The sequence below is a fragment of the Orycteropus afer genome, unplaced genomic scaffold, assembly GCF_000298275.1.
Source record: "Orycteropus afer afer isolate SDZICR_OR568_19922 unplaced genomic scaffold, OryAfe1.0 scaffold00365, whole genome shotgun sequence".
Classification (NCBI taxonomy): Eukaryota; Metazoa; Chordata; class Mammalia; order Tubulidentata; family Orycteropodidae; genus Orycteropus; species Orycteropus afer.
The window spans coordinates 1839919-1860308 of record NW_006921952.1 but is presented as its reverse complement, the minus strand read 5'-3'; the positions used below and the strand labels follow the sequence as shown (position 1 = coordinate 1860308).

General features: G+C 45.4%; 1 protein-coding gene across 1 annotated transcript in view; it reads right to left on the bottom strand.

Annotated features, from left to right (window-relative positions):
• The window catches only part of SLC35B4 (solute carrier family 35 member B4), a 32742-nt gene that overhangs the window by 1718 nt on the left and 10634 nt on the right, over positions 1 to 20390 (bottom strand). The window contains exons 3-9 of the mRNA XM_007952911.2: positions 12156 to 12258; positions 11025 to 11074; positions 8188 to 8269; positions 7910 to 7970; positions 6388 to 6497; positions 4719 to 4794; positions 475 to 550 (exon numbers count right to left, since the gene is read on the bottom strand). Coding sequence (XP_007951102.1) covers positions 475 to 550; positions 4719 to 4794; positions 6388 to 6497; positions 7910 to 7970; positions 8188 to 8269; positions 11025 to 11074; positions 12156 to 12258 — 558 coding nt within the window. The remainder of the gene's footprint in view (positions 1 to 474; positions 551 to 4718; positions 4795 to 6387; positions 6498 to 7909; positions 7971 to 8187; positions 8270 to 11024; positions 11075 to 12155; positions 12259 to 20390) is intronic.

Here is a 20390-nt window from a genome sequence, read left to right as displayed (position 1 = left end):
CGCTGTGAGTCAGAATCAACTCCACAACAGTGGGTGTGGTTTGGGCTTTGCTCCCGTGAAGATTGACAGCCTTGGAGACCCTGTGGGGCAGTTCCACTCTGTCCTCTAGGGCCACAGTGAGTCAGAATCAACTCCACAACAGTGGGTGTGGTTTGGGCTTTGCTTCCGTGAAGACTACAGCCTTAGAGACCCCACAAGGCAGTTCTGCTCTGTCCCGTGTCTCCACTTCTTAATTCTTCACAGGACTTCTAATTTCCCACCCAGGGTTCCCTCATGTGGACTCACTCACTCCCTCTGTTCGCATTTCTTTAGCCCCCAATAGAGGAGCTCACTGAATAGGTCTCTCTGGCACCTATAACTGCAGAATAAATCAGGGCAGAACCAAATCTCATGACACTGCACAGTTACAAGCATAAACACTTCCTCTGTCAAAACAACACAAGGAGACAATATGGCAGAGGGTCCAAAGGATACTGAGTGATGACATTCATGATGAGGTAGAACCACATGATGGGCACTGTCACACCGATGACTGGAACCTGGTACAACTCTGCAGAGGGCAGAAGAGAGGGCAGTCATATTACTTTTCACCTTTGTGTACAAGATAAAACAGATGCACTGGACACACGTGGGGGGCAACTGTATCTCCTTACAGAACGTCCCACATGGACCTGGACCATACGCAGCTTTGCTTGCCTTGGTTCCAGGGCACAACAGCCTCAGAAGTCATCCGCTGGTTTCTTAGGACAAATGACGATTTGTTTTGACTTTGAAATAAACAGTTTATGTCTATAGGGCTCCACTTTACAAGGACAGAAAGCGCAGCACAGAGAAGTTCCAAATGGCATGGTCTTCCCTGACCATCGACACAAGAAGAAAGGCGTTTCAAAATATGTTCAGTCCTACCAGTAATCAAAGAATTAAAAATGAAACAAAGATTGTACCATTTTATATCTATTAAAAAAACAAACACACACTCTCACTGAGTTGATTCTAGCTCACATTGACCCTCGCTGGGTTTCCGAGGCAATAAATCTTTACAGAAGTAGACTGCTTCATCTTTATTCTGAGGAGGGGCTGGTGGGTTTGAACCACCAACCTTCTGGTTAGCAGTCAGATGCCTTAGGCACTGCACCACCAGAACTCCTTTTTATAACTCACTGCTATCCCTCCTTGGGTTTCTGAGGAGATATCACTATGGAAGTAGATTGCCCAAACTTCCTTCCAAGGAGTGGCTGGTGGGTTTGAACTGCCAGCCTTCTGGTTAGCACACAATTAAAAATGTCTAAGTACTGTGCTAATTCTGACAGGGTAGATGTGGAGCTGATGGTCATTCAGTGTGTGGCAGTGGAAACTGGTGTCTTTCTTGTACAAATCAGTTTCTCTATAGCTAGTAAGGGCCATAGACATGCTCATACCCATTCTTAGGAACTCATCCTAGGGAATTCAAAAGAAGAAAAACATGGCATTCTTGGTAAACCAAAAACCAAACTCAATGCTGTCAAGCTGAACCCAACTCATAGCAATGCTCCTTGGGTTTGAACCACCAGCCTTCTGGTTAGCAGTCACATGCCTTAGGCGCTATGCCACCAGAGCTCCTGCATTCATCGTAGCACCTTTTATAATAAAGGAAGACTTAGCATGGATCCACACATGGAGTGTGTGTTTGTTTTTTTAATAGATATAAAATGGTACAATCTTTGTTTCATTTTTAATTCTTTGATTACTGGTAGGACTGAACATATTTTGAAATGCCTTTCTTCTTGTGTCGATGGTCAGGGAAGACCATGCCATTTGGAACTTCTCTGTGCTGCACTTTCTGTCCTTGTAAAGTGGAGCCCTATAGACATAAACTGTTTATTTCAAAGTCAAAACAATTGCCCCAGGATGGGGTGAGAGGAATGCAAGCCAGAGGCATGCTAACTAAGTGAGGTGCAGGCACCCGATGAAAAGAGGAATCTAACAATTATATAGTCACAGGAGGAAACTCAGAGTGAAGGTGAGAAAGCACACAGAAACTTTCATCTACCCGAAGACGACAATTGGGAAGGACACAATGCCTAGACCCAGTCGAAATGAGTTGATACAGAGGGCAATGCAATGGTGGGTCACTTTTTCTCCATCACATACGTTTTTATGCTACATCTCTGTTATGATACTGGCCCGTAAATGGCCAAGATCAAAGAGAATAAGGGCACAGAAATCCTCCAGGGTCAATCTGCTTGTGCTGCTAGACTGCTTTCGGGGTTTGAATCATACAGCCCATCTTAAGACATCCTGATTGAGCGAAGCTGAGCTCTGGTTACAAAGAGGACACTCATTTTTATTTGCAAAAAGGTAAAAAGCCATACTGAAGACAACAGGTTCTCACTGTGTGTTCTGGACTCGTGGGCAACCCAGGAATCTGCCACTCTGCTGTCCCCCCAGCATTTCACAAACACTGAAAAGAACAGGAAGTTAACAGATATAATTATGTTTGATCACTTCACAGATCCACTGTGAAAATCTGCTGAGGAGAGAATTGGTGTCACTGAAGACATTCCGATGGGTATTTAGTTCTCTTAGAAAACTAAGGGCATAGGAGAGTCACCTGCACCACTTATCTCAAGACAAGCCAGAGAGAGATTGCACAACTCAGGATGACACTGAAGAAGGTGAAGACAGATTCTAAAACATTTTTTCATCATAATACCCAGCACTGTGACTTTCAGGGAAAGCATTCTAGCAACTAAATCAACCTCCAGGAACTTGGTAATATTTTCATTCAACAGCCCTTAGCTCTGGGGGCAATCTCAGAGCCCGGAAAACTATTATGTCATCCTTACACAATACCTTCATCACAAATGCTTTTCTGACCACATGGGAGAGGCAACACTGCATGCAACCTGACAACAGGCCAGCGTCACCACTTCCCTTCCAAGGGGCAAACAGATGTTTAGTGAGCACCTACTGTAATTCAAAACACACTCATCACTGTGGAATCAAGTTTATATTAAAAACAGCTATTTTACTTTCATTTCAAGAGGATTTTTCTTTATTCATGAATGTAAAAATCCCTGACTCCAAATTAATTCACCAGCGGGTTTTTCCCTCTCAAAGTGGACAGACTTTTATCAACAACAGAGAGACCAAAACAAAACCATTAACCTTTGATTAAATGCCTTGAGGCCTTGGGACTGCAGGTGCGTGGAGGGCAAGTCTCCCTCCAGAAGCTACCTTTCTTCCAGTGTTAACTCAGGAGTCCTTAAGTACTTCATCACCATGGAAACAGGTATTCTTTTAGCAAAAGTTATGAGGTCTCTGCAGATCACCACTGTCTGGGAGCTGTCTTCTCTGCAGGAGGGAACATTTTCCCCGATTTACAAACTGTTTATTAAATCACAGAGCCATCTGATATTGTTCTTTTGAATTAATACCTGATTATATTTTTAACACCTCTCTAGGTATGTGCAATGTAAAGCCCTGATTTGAAAAACGGTTCTTTGTTCCTTGTGTGAAGAACACTATCAGCAGGTAACTCAATCATATAAGTAACTGCTTTCCAGTTAAGTGACAACACATAGCTAATTTGTTAGTCACTTCAGTAACTACTAAGGAGCTCTGGTGGTGCAGTGGTTGAGGCATTTTGGCTGTTGACCAAAAGGTCGGTGGTTCGAACCCATCAGCTGCTCTGAGGAAGAACGATGGAGCGGTTTGCTTCTGTAAAGCTACAGCCTAGGAAACCCAACGGAGGTTGCGGAGTCTGAATCAATTTCACGGCGGTGAGTTTAGCTCGGTTTTAGTAAGTAATACCTAATTTATATGGCAGACACCTGAAATTAATGTGGACACTGGCCGCCTCCTGTTGTTGGCAGGTGCTGCTGAACGGATTCCACTGTGAAGAGCAAAGCAAACCGCTGCCCAGTTCTGAGGTATCCGCCACCTTTGCTACGCTTGAGCCCGTGCTTGTAGCCACGTGCCACTTCACTTTCAGCAAGCAAGGCTGTGTCATCTCCGTATCTCAGGATGTTATGACTCTTCTCACCTGCTGCCTATCTAACCTGTAACTCGGAAAGAAGCCGAGCATCAATTTTGCCCCCTCTGGCCTCTGGTGCCGTCAACTGCTAACCAGAAGGTTAGCGGTTCAAACCCACGAGCCACTCCACAGAAGGCCGACTGGGCAATCTACTTCTGTAAAGATTCACCACCTCAGAAACCCAAAGGGGGTCGTTATGAATCAGAATCCAGTCGATGGCAGGGAGTTTGGTTTTTTTTTTTCTTTTTTAGCCTCCAGGCAGCTCGATGAGATCTGAGCACAGGTGCCTCTCAGGACAGAGAAAGATGAAGCGGTGTGGAGAGCTGGCCTGCCGCCCAGCTCCTCTGATCCCGTCTCCACCGTGTGTTCTTTCTATTCTGTTTGCCTTCTCGACACATGGAAACATCAAACATTCAACACTCAAACATTCAACACTCAAACGCAAACACACAAATTCCAAGCAAACAGAAAATCTGAAGGTATGCTGGTCTTTCTTCAATGGCAAATAATTGAGTGCTGTAACAGGGTTTGTTAATGACAGTGCCTTCCTGAAAGGCAGACGGGGGTGGGGTGGGGTGGGGATAGCTTCAAGGACAGATGACGTGGATAAGATCCAGAAAAAAGCAGTGGTCAGGTTCAGAGTAAAGCTGACACTTCGCCTCAGGAACTGCCAGCTAATTCTCCCACGTAACCCCACACTCACCAGATTGATTGAACAGAACTGCATGGTCATAAATATCAGAGGCCAAGAAGATGAAGCCAGGAAGTGGAAGGGCGTGCTATGGGAAGAAGTATTTTGCATAAATGTAAACACAAACCATTATACATAGATTAGCTTTACAATGCTCGAGAGTTTTACAAGTAAGAAAAGTAGTTAGACTCATCATGTGAAATGCGCCCAGGTTCTGACCACTTGGCATTGGATGGCAGGCTTCAATGCAAGACAGACCCAAACCCCCAGCCGCTGGCAAGTCCAGTCCGACTCATGCGACCCCATGTGTTTCAGAGAACTGCACTCCATGGGGTTTTCACAGCTGTGACTTCTCAAAGGTGGCTCACCAGGCCTTCCTTCCGGGGAGCCTCTGGGTGGGAACGAACTGCCCACCTCTCGGTTAACCATCGGCACCATCCAGGGCTCCTGAGCCCCAAAGTACAAAGCAAAAAATCTCCCCTCAACATTCTTCCCTCGACAGAAGGGAATGGGGCGGTTTAAACACGGCCCTCCTGCCCAAAAGATTTGCTGTGCTTCACTCTCTTTGAAAAATGTTAAGCAAACACAGGAGTCAAAAACTATGACGCAAGCCAAAGGCAGATTTCAGGGAGTTTAGAGAACTAGAGGGAAAAGACGTTTCAGGACAAAGATGGAGTCAGAGGATAAACAGCAGGCAAACAGAGCTTAATGCACTTACCGACCCCCCCCCCCATGACAGTCAGTCCCAGCTAATTTACTGAGCAGTTACTAAGTGCCAGGCCCTGCTCTGAAAGAGAGGGGTGAACCAAAGAGAATACTCTTTGCTTTTTAAATCCCCAGCGTTCACTCTGGCTCCAATTAGCGGCCTCAAATTGCTTGTTTGCAACTTCAGTATGAAAGGTTGGCAACACAGCCACCCCTGGGGTGGCTGAGCCTGGAGACAACTACCTCACCCGGACCTTGAGGGGCTGTGCTTGGGGTATTATGGCGACAGGCCAGAGGGAGGAGGAAGAAAGGTCAGGAAGGCGGCTCTGAGCCACACAGAATTAGCTCATTAAACCTGCTAGCAAATGAATAAGCCCACCTGGGGGACTTACTCCCCTCACCCCACCCTCTGCAAACTCCACCCCTCAAACGCCTGCCTGCACAGACCTCTCCTGGCACGCTGCTTTGGAACTCCCTTGGCCTTCTCAGGTTCCCACACTGATTTTAAGCCCATTTCAACTAGTGACAAGGGGCAGGTTCCTTGTCCCTGGGCTGGTCCCTGGTTAACAGACATGCTTTATTTGCTGACCGACCACGGTCCTCTCGCGTAGGTAACTGGGGCTCAGAGTGGCACTAACCAACCAGCTGTCGTCGAGTTGGTGACTGACTCACGGTGACTCCTAGTGTCAGAGCAGAGCTGCCTTCTCACAGCTGACTGTCAGGCTTTTCCTCCAAGGCCCACAGAGCGGACTCAAACCTCCCACCTACTGGTTAGCGGCTGAGCACGTGAGCCGCTTCCCCCTCCCCTTCCGCCCAGCAACATTAGCACGCCATTAAAGTACTTCAGTCCCTGTCCCAAAGCACTTTGCTGACAACCAACTGATCCTTCAACTACATGGGGAAGGCTCAGTTCATCTGAAATGGCACATTACAGCTCAGTCATCTTCACCTCCCCCAGGTCCAAAACAGTGCTTACATTATAAAACAAAGCCTCCTTGGAGTGTTTCCCAAACCGTTTATACAGAGTCTCCTGGAATATGCCCATCCTTGCTGACATCAGAAGAGCAAAGGTTAGCGCGCCGATTCCTGAAAAACAAACAGCAGGTGACAGGCCATCACTGGCCCACCTCCAGGGGTTGTCCTAAAGAACCGTTATCTAAAAAAATCATACAAATATTATAAACCAACTGGACAACATTTTAAAAAGACAGAATTGATCACATGACCACCCAGCCCCTTCTGTCTGTCTACACATTTACGCATTTGTGTTCCTCACATGAAGAAAGGGTCAGATCGCATTTTTTATCTTGCTTTTGCCATTATCTTTTCCCTGGACTTTTCCTTTACGTCATTAAAAATGTTTTTTTCAGAAGTATGATTTTGTGGCTGCCAGATATTCTATCATGTGGACATCCCACATTGAATCTACAGTACGAGGGTGATTAGATTATTTCCAAACAATTCATTATTAAAATCAGTGTATATCATTGTGAATGGATCTTTAAGCAAAATGTTGATTATCTCCTTAGGATAAACTCTTGCAAGTGCAACTATTGAGCCAAAGGCTGTGAACATTTTTTAAAAATACACATTTTTTCCCTCCCTGGAAAGGCCATTTTCAATTTCTATCCCCAATGGGAATGGACATCTTATCGCAAACTCAGTAGCAACGACAATTATATTCTCTTTTGTCGGAGGGAGAAAGTGCTGCGTTTTTGTTTTCCTCCACACTCCAGGTGAGGCTGAGCATGAAACCGTCAGGCATTTATTTGCCCCCAATCAATGAACTGTATGTTCATACCCCTTGTAAATTCTCCTTATTGGGTGAAGTATTTTTCTAGCAGCTCATAGAGAGCTCTTTGTGTGTGAAGAGGAGAACCTGAAAAGAGAAAGTTTCCAGCCAGGGAGCAAGATCATAGTCTTTTCACCCTTTTCCTCCTCCCTCGGCAAGTCTCAACCTGTTTGGCCGTCACTGAAAGCACCTGGAAAGGGTCCCACCTCTCCGAGCTCCATAGCAGTGGCCTAATTAATTCCTCAAAGAGATACTTGTATTTCAAAAAATTCCCCAGGGGATTCTGAGACCAGACTGGGTTTGGGAAGGCTGCCACGTGGGACAGCAAACCTATGAAGAACGTCGAGCTAAGATGTGGAAGTAGGTGCCCGGGCGACTGGCAGAGCCCGCTGCTCTAATGTGCTCATCTTCTGCAGAAGCCCCCGTGCATTCATTGGTCAGAGCAGAGGAAGGGATGGCGCTTCCAACTCCACTACACCGCTGCCACCGGGAAAACACCGATCCGAGCTAGGGAAGAGACCGCCTTGAGCGTGGCCACTTTCTTTTCTTTTCATTTCTTGAACTCCTCGGAGTATCCCTGGAGGCCTCTCTTCCACGGTATAATTTGTTTAGCCACAGCTTCTTGCCAAGAAGCATGACCCTTGGGAGAAAGCTCAACAAACAGAACTGCAGAGGTGATTAGCGGTATTATAATGGCTGTACTTGCCTAGTAACCACCATGCGAATGCCTGGAACCCATCAGTCTCTCCCCCGCTGGACCGGGAAGTCTAGGAAATAAAGAGAAACACTAGGAACAGAGGCCACGCATGCCATGTAAGATGCCCAGATGGGAGGGCATGTGCGTCCGACCCGCTTCCCTCCACTCGGCTCTTACAGGAGATTTGAATCCTTCTCGTATGTGAGCATTTACATGTATTTGATTATTAAGTGCCTGGGTCCCAACGGCAAGAAGTGAGTGGCAGTGACGTGTGAACGGACTCTTACCACTTGCTTTGCTGACATGAAGGTGCAAGTAAATATCCCCACAGACACCAAGGCGATGGAGGTATATTTGAATATACTGTATCTGCAAAAACAAGAACAAAACGTCTCAGGGAAAGAAGCACCAATAGGAACGTGTCAATGAGATTTCCGATCAGATACTGCATGAGAGTACAAGTCACTAAAATACAACGGCCCGGGTCACTCCCCACCAGTCTGCGTGAGCACGCCAAAATGCTGACTTACTCCTAAACATACATCCCTGATGCAGCTGACAACGGTCCCCGAGAGTTTGTGCGCCAAGAGTGTTTCATCAAAAAATAGAAAGAGAAACAGACCAGCCAGGACATCCCATTTTGTTCTCAAGTGTCCAACTCAGAGGCCGAGCCTGATCTTAACTGGAATCTACTGCTTTTCCTGCCTTTCAGGGGCCCAGCCTGGGGTCTCAGGATAGACGCCATGTAAGAGGACGCACAGAGTATCAGATACAGGTCATGGGATTCAGTACTCAGGGGAGAAGTCCACTGTCCTTTTCTACAGGAGGGGATTTCTTATTTTTTAAAGTCTCAGAGTGAAAAGGCTTCAAGGTTGTGTTTAAAGGCTGGTGTAGTTGGATAAAGGGAGCAACCGTCCACTTAGAGGGCAGTAATAACAGTGGCATTGCACACAGACTGAAGCAAAGGGCCTCAGGCAAGAATTAAAATAAAGCAAACGATGAAACCATCCAAGCTTTGCTGCTCAATACTTTGTACAGATCTGGGCACAGCACATTCATCAAAAACCAGCAGAACTAGCTAAAGCAAGAAAAGGGAAGTAGAGGGCCCGAAGGACAGTGCTGGAGGAGCGGGTGCTGCCAGATGGGCGTCAGTGAGGAGGGCCCATGAACGGAGCGACTCTTCCGACTGGAAAGACAAAGACGAAGGGGCCGAACACGTGGTGAAGGGCACTGTGAGTGGAAGGAACACAGATCTGCTCTTTGATCCTGGAATAATGAGCACACTGTGAACTCCAGGGGCCTCTACTCAAGACAAATCAATCAGAGGGTAAGTTACTAAGTCACTACATTAGATTGTTAACTTGCTGTCCAGGTGATACACATGGGAGAGAGCCAAAAAGCCTTTGACAGATTCAAGACGAAAAGACACATGGTGTCCCAAGGTGGTGACTTACTCATTTCAATGCGACCAAGAAGCACAACAAATGTGAATATCATACATGCACGTGTAAATGCGGAGAACCTCAAAGACATCAAGGACGATGATACCTTTTGGGGAAAACATAAGCCTCAGGAGATAAAGGTCCATGATAAAGAGCCTAGTAGGACGGGCCAATTGTCCTTTTTGTGATACTTAAAAATGACTACTTAAAAATCTAGTCTCTCGCACTCTGAACTGACAGGCTACTTTCTAAGCTACTAGAGTTCCAACACTAGGGCTAGACATGGAACACACTGGGAAGCTGGCATCAACTCACATACTTTTGGTCTTAAAGGATAGGGTAAACTTCCTCTGAGAAAGTTCCCAGAAGGAAAGCCCTCCTCCTTGGGAGGGTGAAGCTGGGAATGAAGGTGGAAGGCACAGACTTTGAAAAAGTACCCCAGGCACTTCTGATATTTACCACCTGCTCCTGAGAGAGTGACTGTTGACAGAATCATAGACAATTTTTCTGAAACCTTCCACCCATCTTCTTGGCCACTTAGGCCTTTATTAGGATGTCTTAGTTATCTAAAACTAAAACTCACTACTGTCGAGTCGGTTTCGACTCACAGAGACCCCTCCTTGGGTTTCCAAGGTGGTATCTCCATTGAAGTAGATTGCCCAGTCTTGCTTCCAAGGAGTGGCCAGTGGCTTTGAACCACCAGCCTGCTGGTTAGCAGTCAAATGCCTTAGGCGCTGCGCCACCAGGGCTCTTCTTAGTTATCTAGTCTGTTGTAAGAGAAATGCTACAAGTGAACAGCTTTACCCAACAGAAATTTCCTCTCTCACAGCTTAGGAGGCTACGTCTGAATTCAGAGTGCTGGCTTTACAGGAAGGCCCACTCTCCCTGGCGGCTCTGGACAAACGTCCTTGGCTCTTTAGCTTCTGCTTCCCAGTTCCTTGGAAATCTCCAGGTGTAGCTTGGTGGCTGTCTTCCCCCGTCTCTGCTCCATTTGCTTGTTTAATCTCTTTTATATCTTCAAAGAGATTGACTCAAGATACACCCTACACTAATCCTGCCTCCTTAACCCAGCAAAGACAACCCATTCCCAAATGGGATGATAACCATGGTATTTACAACATGTATTTCCAGGGAACATAATTGAATCCGTAACATAGGAATTTCCTTTCTAATACGTATGATTATCATTTAGGTCATTATGTCATACTGGCAAACACTTTCTCTGACAGCACTGCCCAAAAGGACTTCTGTGGTCTGTATTTGGGCTCTTTGACAGGCTGGCCACTAGCATGTGTGGTGACTAAGCATTTAAAATGTGACTACTGAGGCTGAGAAATGAAATAGCCTATTTCATTTCAAGTAATTTAAATGTAAATGTTAACAGTTGCATGTAGCTGGTGGCTACCATATTGGACACAGCAATTCTAGATCAGTTGGCTTTGGCGGTTAGTGACGACAGGAACCAGTCAGCTCTACACCAAGAAAAAGCATCTCCAAAGCCACAGGCGGGGCCTCTTCCCTGGTCAGCTGCCTCATAAGTGAGCATGATGGGTCACAGAGAGAACTGAGAAAAGAGGGAGACAGCCAAGCACCAACTTCTCTCCAATGAGAGGAGGCCAGATGCCAGCTCTGGGTGTCAGGACAGCATTCCAACACACAAAACACACAAGTGCACCACCTACCTTTTCTTCAAAATGATAATTCCTAGAATCAGGTTGGCAATCAGGGAGCCCTGTGAAGGAGAGGGCAGGCCAGAGAGTTAGTGCAGAGGGAAAGAAAACAGCATAATTCAAGATGGACTGGAACAGGAACCCGGGGTGGAGTGGGGGAGGGAGCAGTCGGAAAGAAGGAAGTTGAGATGAGTAATTGATAAAGTTCAGTTGTTCTTAAGAGAGCAAAAAGTATAGACCACAGAGACCTGTCATGTAAACTAATAAAACCTCTTAAAGCTGACAATGAGAAGAAATAAACAAACCCACTGCCCTCTCGACTCACGGCGATCCTACAGGACAGAGCAGACCTGCACCACAGGGCTTCCAAGGCTGTGGTATTTATGGTAGCAGATTGCTACAACTTTCTCCCATGGAGTGTCTGTCTGGTGGGTTCGAACCGCCAGCTTTCAGGCTGGCAGTTGAGTGCTTCAGCCACTATGCCACCAGGCCTATTTGACAATGAGCATAGTAACTGGTCCTTGCTGAAGCTTGGGCTGGCGGGAGTGCCCTGCATCCCAGGCCGGATCTGCATTCTTCCGCAACCACAGCCACATTCAGTGCGCTCAGGAATCACCATTCTCATGACGTGCTACACACGCACCACCCCCACAGTGCAAGAGCCAGACAAGAGCCTCGTCCACCTGGGGAGAAGCCCTCCCTTCAGCCAGAGTCTCCCCTTATCTCATTACCTCAAGCCTCTGCCTAAATAAAACTGGGAAAGAAAAGTACCTATTCAGGTACTAGAAGCAAAGTGAATTGCATGGAAGAATCAAAGAGTAAGTGGTAAGAAGTAAGATTAAGAGCCAGTTTGAATACAAAAATCAAAGAGATGAGGAAGTTTAGGTGAAATCTCTTTCTGGGGGAAATTTTCATTCTCCTTTGACAAATCCCTCCTAAGAGTGGAGATAACAGAAAGAAAGGCAACCCTCCAGGTCCACACGGCCCTCTTTTCCCTTACTTCTCGGATGAGAGCCGTCCACCCTGCCACTCCCTCAGGACACCGGCTCTCCTGTTCCAGACTTGACCCATCCCCAGACCTTCCACCTGTGCCGTGCATCCGATCTAGCTGCTCAGTGCTATTCCCAGGGGACGTGTACTCACAGATCTAAAGATCATATGCAGGGGCATCGCCACGTTGAGGTTCAGGGCGTAGTTGTTCACGACGCTGACAGTGAAGAACATGGTGACCATCACGGCATAGTACCTGCAAAACAAGGGGACACCCATCACACAGAATATGAATGCAGGAGGCTCAAGAAGAAAAGGAAATATCTTTAAAAGTACTCGGGGTATTTTCACTGTATGAAAGAATGTATCACTGCTGTCAAGGAGCTTTGGCGGTGCAGTGGTTAAAGCACTGACTGCTAACCATGAAGTCAGGCGTTTGAACCCACCAGCTGCTCTGGGGAGAAAGATGAGGCAGTCCGCTCCAGTGGAGATCCTACGGCGCCGGTCTACTCAGTCCTGTAGGGTGACTGTGAGTGGGAATCATGGTAGGTTTGGTTTTTGGTTTATAACTCATATTGTGTGAAGTCCAGTGCTGTTGTTGTTGTCAGGTGATGTCAAGACCCCCGTGACAAAGCACAACTGCCCCACAGGGCTTTCTAGGCTCTGAGCTGGACAAGGGCAGATCACTAGGTCCTTCTCCCATGAAGCCACTGGGTGGTGGGTTCGAACTGTCAAACTTTCGGTTAGCGGTCCAGTGCTTAACTGTTTTGCCAGCAGGGCTCCTTGAAGTCCAATATGAAAACTCAACTCAGACTCACTGCCGTCAAGCTGATTCCGACTCATGGTGAGCCCCGTTGGTTTCCGAGGTGGTCAATCTTTATGGAAGTAGATTGCCCCATCTTCTTCCTTCTGTGGAGCAGCTGCTGGGTTTGAACCACCAACCTTCTGGTTAGCAGTCAAAGCCTTAGGCACTGTGCCACCAGAGCTCCTTAGTCCGATATTAAGTACATACAAAAGTACTTTATGAAGCCAGACTAACACGGAAAAAATCTGGATTATAGACTATGTTTAAATAAACACTATTTTATTATTTTAAAAGTATACATAGCAATTTAAAACTAGGCTCTAAAACTGTTAGCTGATAGACATGACAGGTTTTTCAAAGTGAAGAGATGATTTTTCTTATTGTATCAATTCTTTGTAATTCTTTGTATTTAATTTTCACATACCTCTGAAATACCTGAAAATGGTTAATTCTTTCAAATAGTTCTCCACACTCTTGTTTATATAATTAACGTTCACTATTCCTTTGAACCCAGCACTGTGACAATCATCCCCCATTCTGCATCAGTAGCATCTGAATCAATGAGGCCAGCACGTGCCTTGTAAAGATTTGCATTTAATATCAGGATTTTACTAAAGTTCGTGACTTAAAATAAAACTAAAAACATAAACTAAAAAAATCCAGTAACCCCAATAACTTAGAAAGATAAAGGGATGGATGCAAATGACCAATGAATGAGCAAATGAATTCAAGTTCCCATTTCTACACCCACTTTGATTAAGAAAACATTGAAGACGCTGCTCATAAATATGTCAAATCATATCAACTAGCCACATATTTTGGGTCAAAAAGGTGAATTTCAGCAATTTCATATGATTCAACGAACACATGCAACGAGAAAAGGTAACATTTAAAATAAAAGAATGCAGAACAACAAGTAAACCAGAGACTTAACATCTGAAGTTGAATTTCGACACAAGTTCTTTCACCCTTGCTCTTGGTAAGTCATAAGTAACGTTTCCAGTTTCCTAGCTTAAGGCCAAAAAAGAGACACGATCATTTAAACTGGTACATATTTTCAGCTCTTTGGAAGCATAACTCTTCCAGAAAGAAGGGTCTCCTGTGGGTGTCCAGAAAGAAGTCTCTTTACAATGTCACCACCATGTCCTCAGCAATGTCCTCTCAATGAGACTGATGACGTTCAGAGGCTCTTCCAAGTGGCTGTCTTCAAAGTAGAGGAACATGAAAACAGCCAGGAATATGAAGGGTGGGCGCAGGTGTTCCAGGCCAGGGCAGAAACTATGTGACGGTCTGGGTGGACCACTGACTTGTACAGACTGTGAGATACTGGGAATACAGGAGCCCTGGTGGCCTAGTGTCTAAGGCATCTGACTGCTAACCAGAAGGTTGATGATTCAAACCCACCAGCCACTCCGTGGAAGGAAGACTGGGCAGTCTACTTCCGTAAAGATTTACTGCCTCAGAAATCCAAAGAGGGCTGCTATGAGTCAGAATCTACTTATAGCAGTGAGGTTTTTTTTGGTAAGTTTATTTTCTGAACTGTCAGTCCCCCAGAGATGTTTTATGGAAAAAGGGTAAAAAGTATGTGGGAAACAAAAGGTTTCAAGAATCGTCCCCAGAGGCTGACGGTGATAACTGGCAATGAAGGGCCCTGAAAAGTCCTATCAGTGTTGCCTTGATTTTAACCCTGGCCATTTTCTATGTTCAGGACTTCCATCCTCTTCCGACTCCCAACCTTTCCCCCCTTTGTGTATCTGGAGGATATGACGGCAGTGAGGCCCCATCTGTGTCCCTGGCGAGAACTCTGTCTGCGGTTCGGTATACTAGAGCATATGCCCAACAGGCAGCCACCGCTGCCAGGCGCCGTGGAGTCTTCCAACCAGTGGCGCCCTCATGTGTGCAGAGCAGCGCTGCTCCCCAGGGTTTTCAAGCTGTGACCTTTCGGAAGCAGGTCGCCAGGCCTGTCTTCTGAGCTGGGTGGGGTCAAAACACCTGCCTTTTGGCTTGTAGTTAAGTGCTTAACTGTGGCATCCAAACCCACTGCCACCAAATCAATTCCGACTCACACTGACCTGGTATAACAGAGTAGAACTGCCCCATAGTGAGTTTGTTTTTTTGGCTATTGGGTTTCCAAGGCTATATATCTTTATGGTAGCATAGTGCCTACCAGCCACTCCTCAGAAGGAAGGTTGGGCAATCTACTTCTGTAGTGATACCACGTCGGAAACAAAAGGAGGGGTCGCCATGAGTTGGGGCTGACTTGACGGCACATAACAACAACAACAACGTATCTTTATGGAAGCAGACTGTCTCATCTTTCTCCCATAGAGCGGCTGGTAGGTTTGAACCACTGACCCTTTGGTTAGCAGTCGAATACTTTAACCACTGTGCCACACAAAACCAAAAACCAAACTCAATGCTGTCAAGTTGATTCCGACTCAGAGCGACCCCTCCTTGGGTTTCCAAGGTGGTATCACTACGGAAGTAGATTGCCAGTCTTCCCTCCAAGGAGTGGCTGGTGGGTTTGAACCATCAGCCTTCTGGTTAGCAGTCAAATGCTATAGGCACTAAGCCACCAGAGTGCCACACAGGGACTCCTAATAGACAGCCAAGCCAGTTGTAAATGAACACTGTCTGGATACCTTGAGTTGCTTTACAATGAATATAGAACACAGTAATATACACACGTAAAACTGCCAGCAACAGTTAATAGACCATCTGTAAAGACGTCACAATGTTTCTTGCTGAATTTTCTCAGTCCTGTCTTGAAGAGATGCCAGCTGGAGATAGAGTTCACCAAGGTCTTTCCACATAATCAATTCTAGCTTATTCCACATTGCTGCCCACACAGCACTGCCTCAAAACTGCTGCTGGGGAGGGTGGCATGGGGCAAGATCTTGATTTCAGCTTCACACACAGAAACTGAAACAGCCATCATGGATGGGACACACGTGAGAGTATGGTTATCAGGGTAAGCTCAAGGGGCACCTCCCAGGCAGGGCAGGGAGCCTGGGCTTCATTCTGAACCTAGTGGTACTACCAAGGGCCTGGGAGCCAACAGGGGCTGACGAAGTGTACGAAGCTACAGTGGAAGGCTGGGGAGGGAGGAGGCGGGAGGTCGGGCAGCTAGGGTGCTGTTACAAAGGCTGTGGTGCAAGTGGCTAGATCTCTGAACTCTGCCAGTGGCAGCAGAATGGGATCCGCAGCAGGAGGAGGAGGGAGAGGCCGTTCATAATGTGTTACAAACGCAGGAGCTAGCAGTTTTATGCAAAACAAAAACATGAAAAATAATTAGCACCACAGCCGAAAACTGACAATAGTCACCACACAATTCAGCCAGGTGTTGACAGCAGGCTCTTGAAAGAGCTGTGAGAGATCACCGAGCAGATGACACGTTTACACCAGAGCGAGGTGACAACACCCTACCAAGCACTCAAAAATGGACGGACTGCACCATCTCAAGTCTTTCACACAGGAGTGTCGAGTTTTCAGTAAGTGGTTTATTATAAGAATGGCCCATGAGTAGTGTGTGTGAATGCCGACTAAGGGCCAGAGGTCTGCAATGGACCATTTTGCCTTGGCTTCCCCTTCACCTTGAAAAGGAACAATGCAATGCAATGATGTCACTCTTGGTACATCTCATAGCTTCTCCAACACAAAGGACAGCATGTATAACTATTACAAAATTACTGTGTGAAACCAGGCTTCCAACTGACCCTGTATTATCCATAGAAGCCCTGGTGGTGCACTGGTTAAGCAATCGACTGCCAACTGAAAGGTTAGTGGTTTGAACCCACCAGCTACTCTATGGGAGAAAAGACCTGGTGATCTGCTCCCATAAAGATTAAAACCAAAAAAACAAACTCACTGCCATCAGGTCGGATCTGACTCATAGCGACCCCTCCTTGGGTTTCCAAGGCAGTATCACTACAGAAGTAAACTGCCTGTCTTCCTTCCAAGGAGTTCCTGGTGGGTTTGAACTGCCAGCCTTCTGGTTAGCAGTCAAATGCCTTAGGCACTATGCCACCAGAGTTCCTAGGACTCCTATAAAGATTACAGCCTAGGAAACCCCATAGGGCAGTTCTACTTAGACACATAGGGTCACCATGAGTCGGAAATGACTCAATGGCACACAACATAATATGTTGTTATTGTTCTTAGGTGCTGTCAAGTCATCTCTGACTCATAGCAACCCTATACACAGCAGAATGAAACACTGCCTGGTTCTGTGCCAGCCTCATGGTCTTTGCTATACCTTAGCCCATCATTGCAGCCACTGTGTCTATCCATCTCGTTGAGGGCCTTCCCCTTCTTCATTGACCCTCCACCTTACCCAGCATGATATCCTTCTCCAGGGAATGGTTCCTTCTGACAACATGACCAAAGTAGGTGAGACAAAGTCTGGCCATTCTCGCTTCCAGGGAGCATTTTGGCTGCACTTCCTCCGGGGCAGATTTGTTAGTACTTTTAGCAGACCATGGTATGATACTCTTAGCATTCTTCTCCAGTACCAAAACTCAAAAGCATCAACTCTTCTTTGGTCTTCCTTATTCATTGTCCAGCTCTCACATGCACAAGAGGTGATTGAAAATATCATAGCTTGAGACAGGTGCACCTTAGTCTTCAAGGAGGCATCCTTGCTCCTTATCACTTGAAAGAGGTCTTTTGCAGCAGATTTGCCCCATGCAATACATCATCTGATGTCTTGAGTGCTGCTTCCATTGGTGTTGATGGTAGAACCAAGTAATATGAAATCTGTGACAACTTCAATCTTTTCTCCATCCACCATGAAGCTGTTTATTGGACCAGTTGTGAGGATTTTTGTTTTCTTTATATTGAGGAGTAATCCATACTGTAGACTGCAGTCTTTAATCTTCATTAAAGTAAGTGCTTCAAGTCATCCTGACTTTCAGCAAGCAAAGTTGTGTCATCTGCATATCACAAGTTGTTAATGAGTCTTCCTCCAATCCTAATGCCACGTTCTTCTTCACATAATCCAGATTCTCAGTTTATTTGCTCAGCATACAAGTTGAATACAAGAAAGACCGAAGAAAAGTTGATGCTTTTGAGTTGTGGTGCTGGCAAAGAATACTGAAAGTGCCATGGACTGCTAGAAGATCTAGCAGATCTGTCCTGGAGGAAGTGCAGCCAGAATGTTCCTTGGGAGTGAGAATGGCCAGACTTCGTCTCACCTACTTTGGTCATGTTGTCAGAAGGGACCATTCCCTGGAGAAGGATGTCATGCTTGGTAAAGTGGAGGGTCGACAAAGGAGGGGAAGGCCCTCAATGAGATGGATTGACACAGTGGTTGCGGCGATGGGCTCAAGCACAGCAGGGATCACAGACCTGGCGCGGGACCAGGCAGTGTTTTATTCTGCTGTGCATGGGGTCACTATGAGTCAGCGATGACTCAACGGCACCTAACAACAATACAAGTTCAATAAGTGTGGTGAAAGGATGCAACCTTGACACACTCTCTTCTTGATTTTGAACCATGCAGTATCCCCTTGTTCTGTTTGAACGACAGCATCCTGATCTATGTACAGGTTCCTCATGAGTACAATCAAGTATTCTGGAATTCCCATTCTTCTCAATGTTATCCATAATTTGTCATGATCCACACAATCGAATGCTTTGGCACAGTCAATAAAACATAAGTAAACATCTTTCTGGTATTCTCTGCTTTCAGCTAAGATCCACCTGACATCAGCAATGATGCTCCTTGTTCCACATCCTCTTTTGAATCCAGTTTGCTTTCTGGAAGCTCTCTGTCAATATACTACTACAACCATTTTTGAATTATCTTCAGTAAGATTTTACTTGAGTGTGATATTAATGATATTGTTCGATAATTTCCACTTTCTATGGAATGACTTTCTTTGGAATGGGTACAAGTATGGATCTCTTCCAGTCAGTTGGCCAGGTAGCTGTCTTCCAAATCTCTTGGCATAACCAAGTGAGTGCTTCTAGTGGGGCATCCATTTGTTGAAACATCTCAATGGGTATTCTGTCAATTCCTGGAGCCTTGTTCTTCACCAATTCTTTGAGTGCAGCTTCAACTTCAATACCATTGGTTCTTGAACATATGCCACCTCCTGAAATGGATGAAGACTGACCAGGTTTTTTTTTGGTGCAGTGACTCTGTGTATTCCTTCCATCTTCTTTTGATGCTTCCTGCATCATTCAATATTTTGCCCATAGAATCTTTTAATATTGCAATTCGAGGCTTCAATTTTTTCCTCAGTTCTTGCAGCTTGAGAAATGCCGAACGTGTTCTTCCGTTTTGGTTCTCTAACTCCATTTCATTACAGTACATTTAATTATAGTAATTGGCTTTGTCTGCTTGAGTTGCTCTTTGAAATCTTCTATTCAGCTATTTTATCTTGTCCTGTCTTCTATTTTCTTTAGCTACTCTCCACTCAAGGGCAAGTTTCAGAGACTCTTCTGACATCCACTTTGGTCTTTTCTTCCTTTCTTGTCTTTTTAATGATCTCTTGCTTTCTTCATGGATAATGTTCTTGACGTCATCCACAATTCCTCTGGTTTTCCATCACTGGTGTTCAATTCATCAAATATATTCTTTAAATAGTCTCTAAATTCAGGAGGGATATATTCAAGGTCATATTTTGGCTCCCGTGGACTTGTTTTAATTGTCTTCAACTTCAATGTGAACGTGCATATGAGCAGCTGATGGTCTGTTCCATAATCAACTCCTGGCTTTGTTTTGGCCAAAGATACTGAACTTCTCCACTGCCTCTTGCCACAAACATAGTCAGTCTGATTCCTGTGTACTCCATCTGGCAAAGTCCATGTGTACAGCCACAGTTTGTGTTGTTGAAAAAAGGTATTTGCAATGAATAAGTTGTTTAAAAAAAAAAAAAAAAAATCCACTGCCACAGAGTCATATCTGACTCTTAGAGACCTCACCTTGGGTTTCCGAGGTGGTATCATTACAGAAGTAAATTGCCAAACTTTCCTTTTGAGGAGTGGCTGGTGGTTTTGAACTGCCAGCCTTCTGGTTAGCAGTCAAATGCCCTAGGCACTATGCTACCAGAGCTTCTATCATGCAATCGCCAGCATTATTTCTATCTCCAAGGTCATATTTTCCAACTACTGATGACTCTTCTTTGTTTTCAACTTTTGCATTCCAGTCACCAGTGATAATCAACACATCTTGATTGCATGTTTGATCAATTTCAGACTGCAGAATATGGTAGAAATCTTCAATATCCTCATCTTTGGCTTTGGTGGTTGGTGTGTAAATTTAGATAATAGTAGTATTAACTGGTCTTCCTAGTAGGTGTATGGATAGTATCCTATCACTGACAGCATTGTACTTCAGGACAGATCTTGAAACACTCTTTGTGATGATGAATGCCATACCATTCCTCCTCAATTTGTCATTACTGGCATTGTAGATCACATGGTTGTCTGATTCAAAATGGCCAAAACCAGTCCATTTCAGCTCACTGATGCCTAGGATATTGCTCTTTATGCATTCCATTTCATTCTTGACAACTTCCAATTTTCCTAGATTCATACTTCGTACATTCCATGTTCCAATTATCAATGGATGTTTCCAT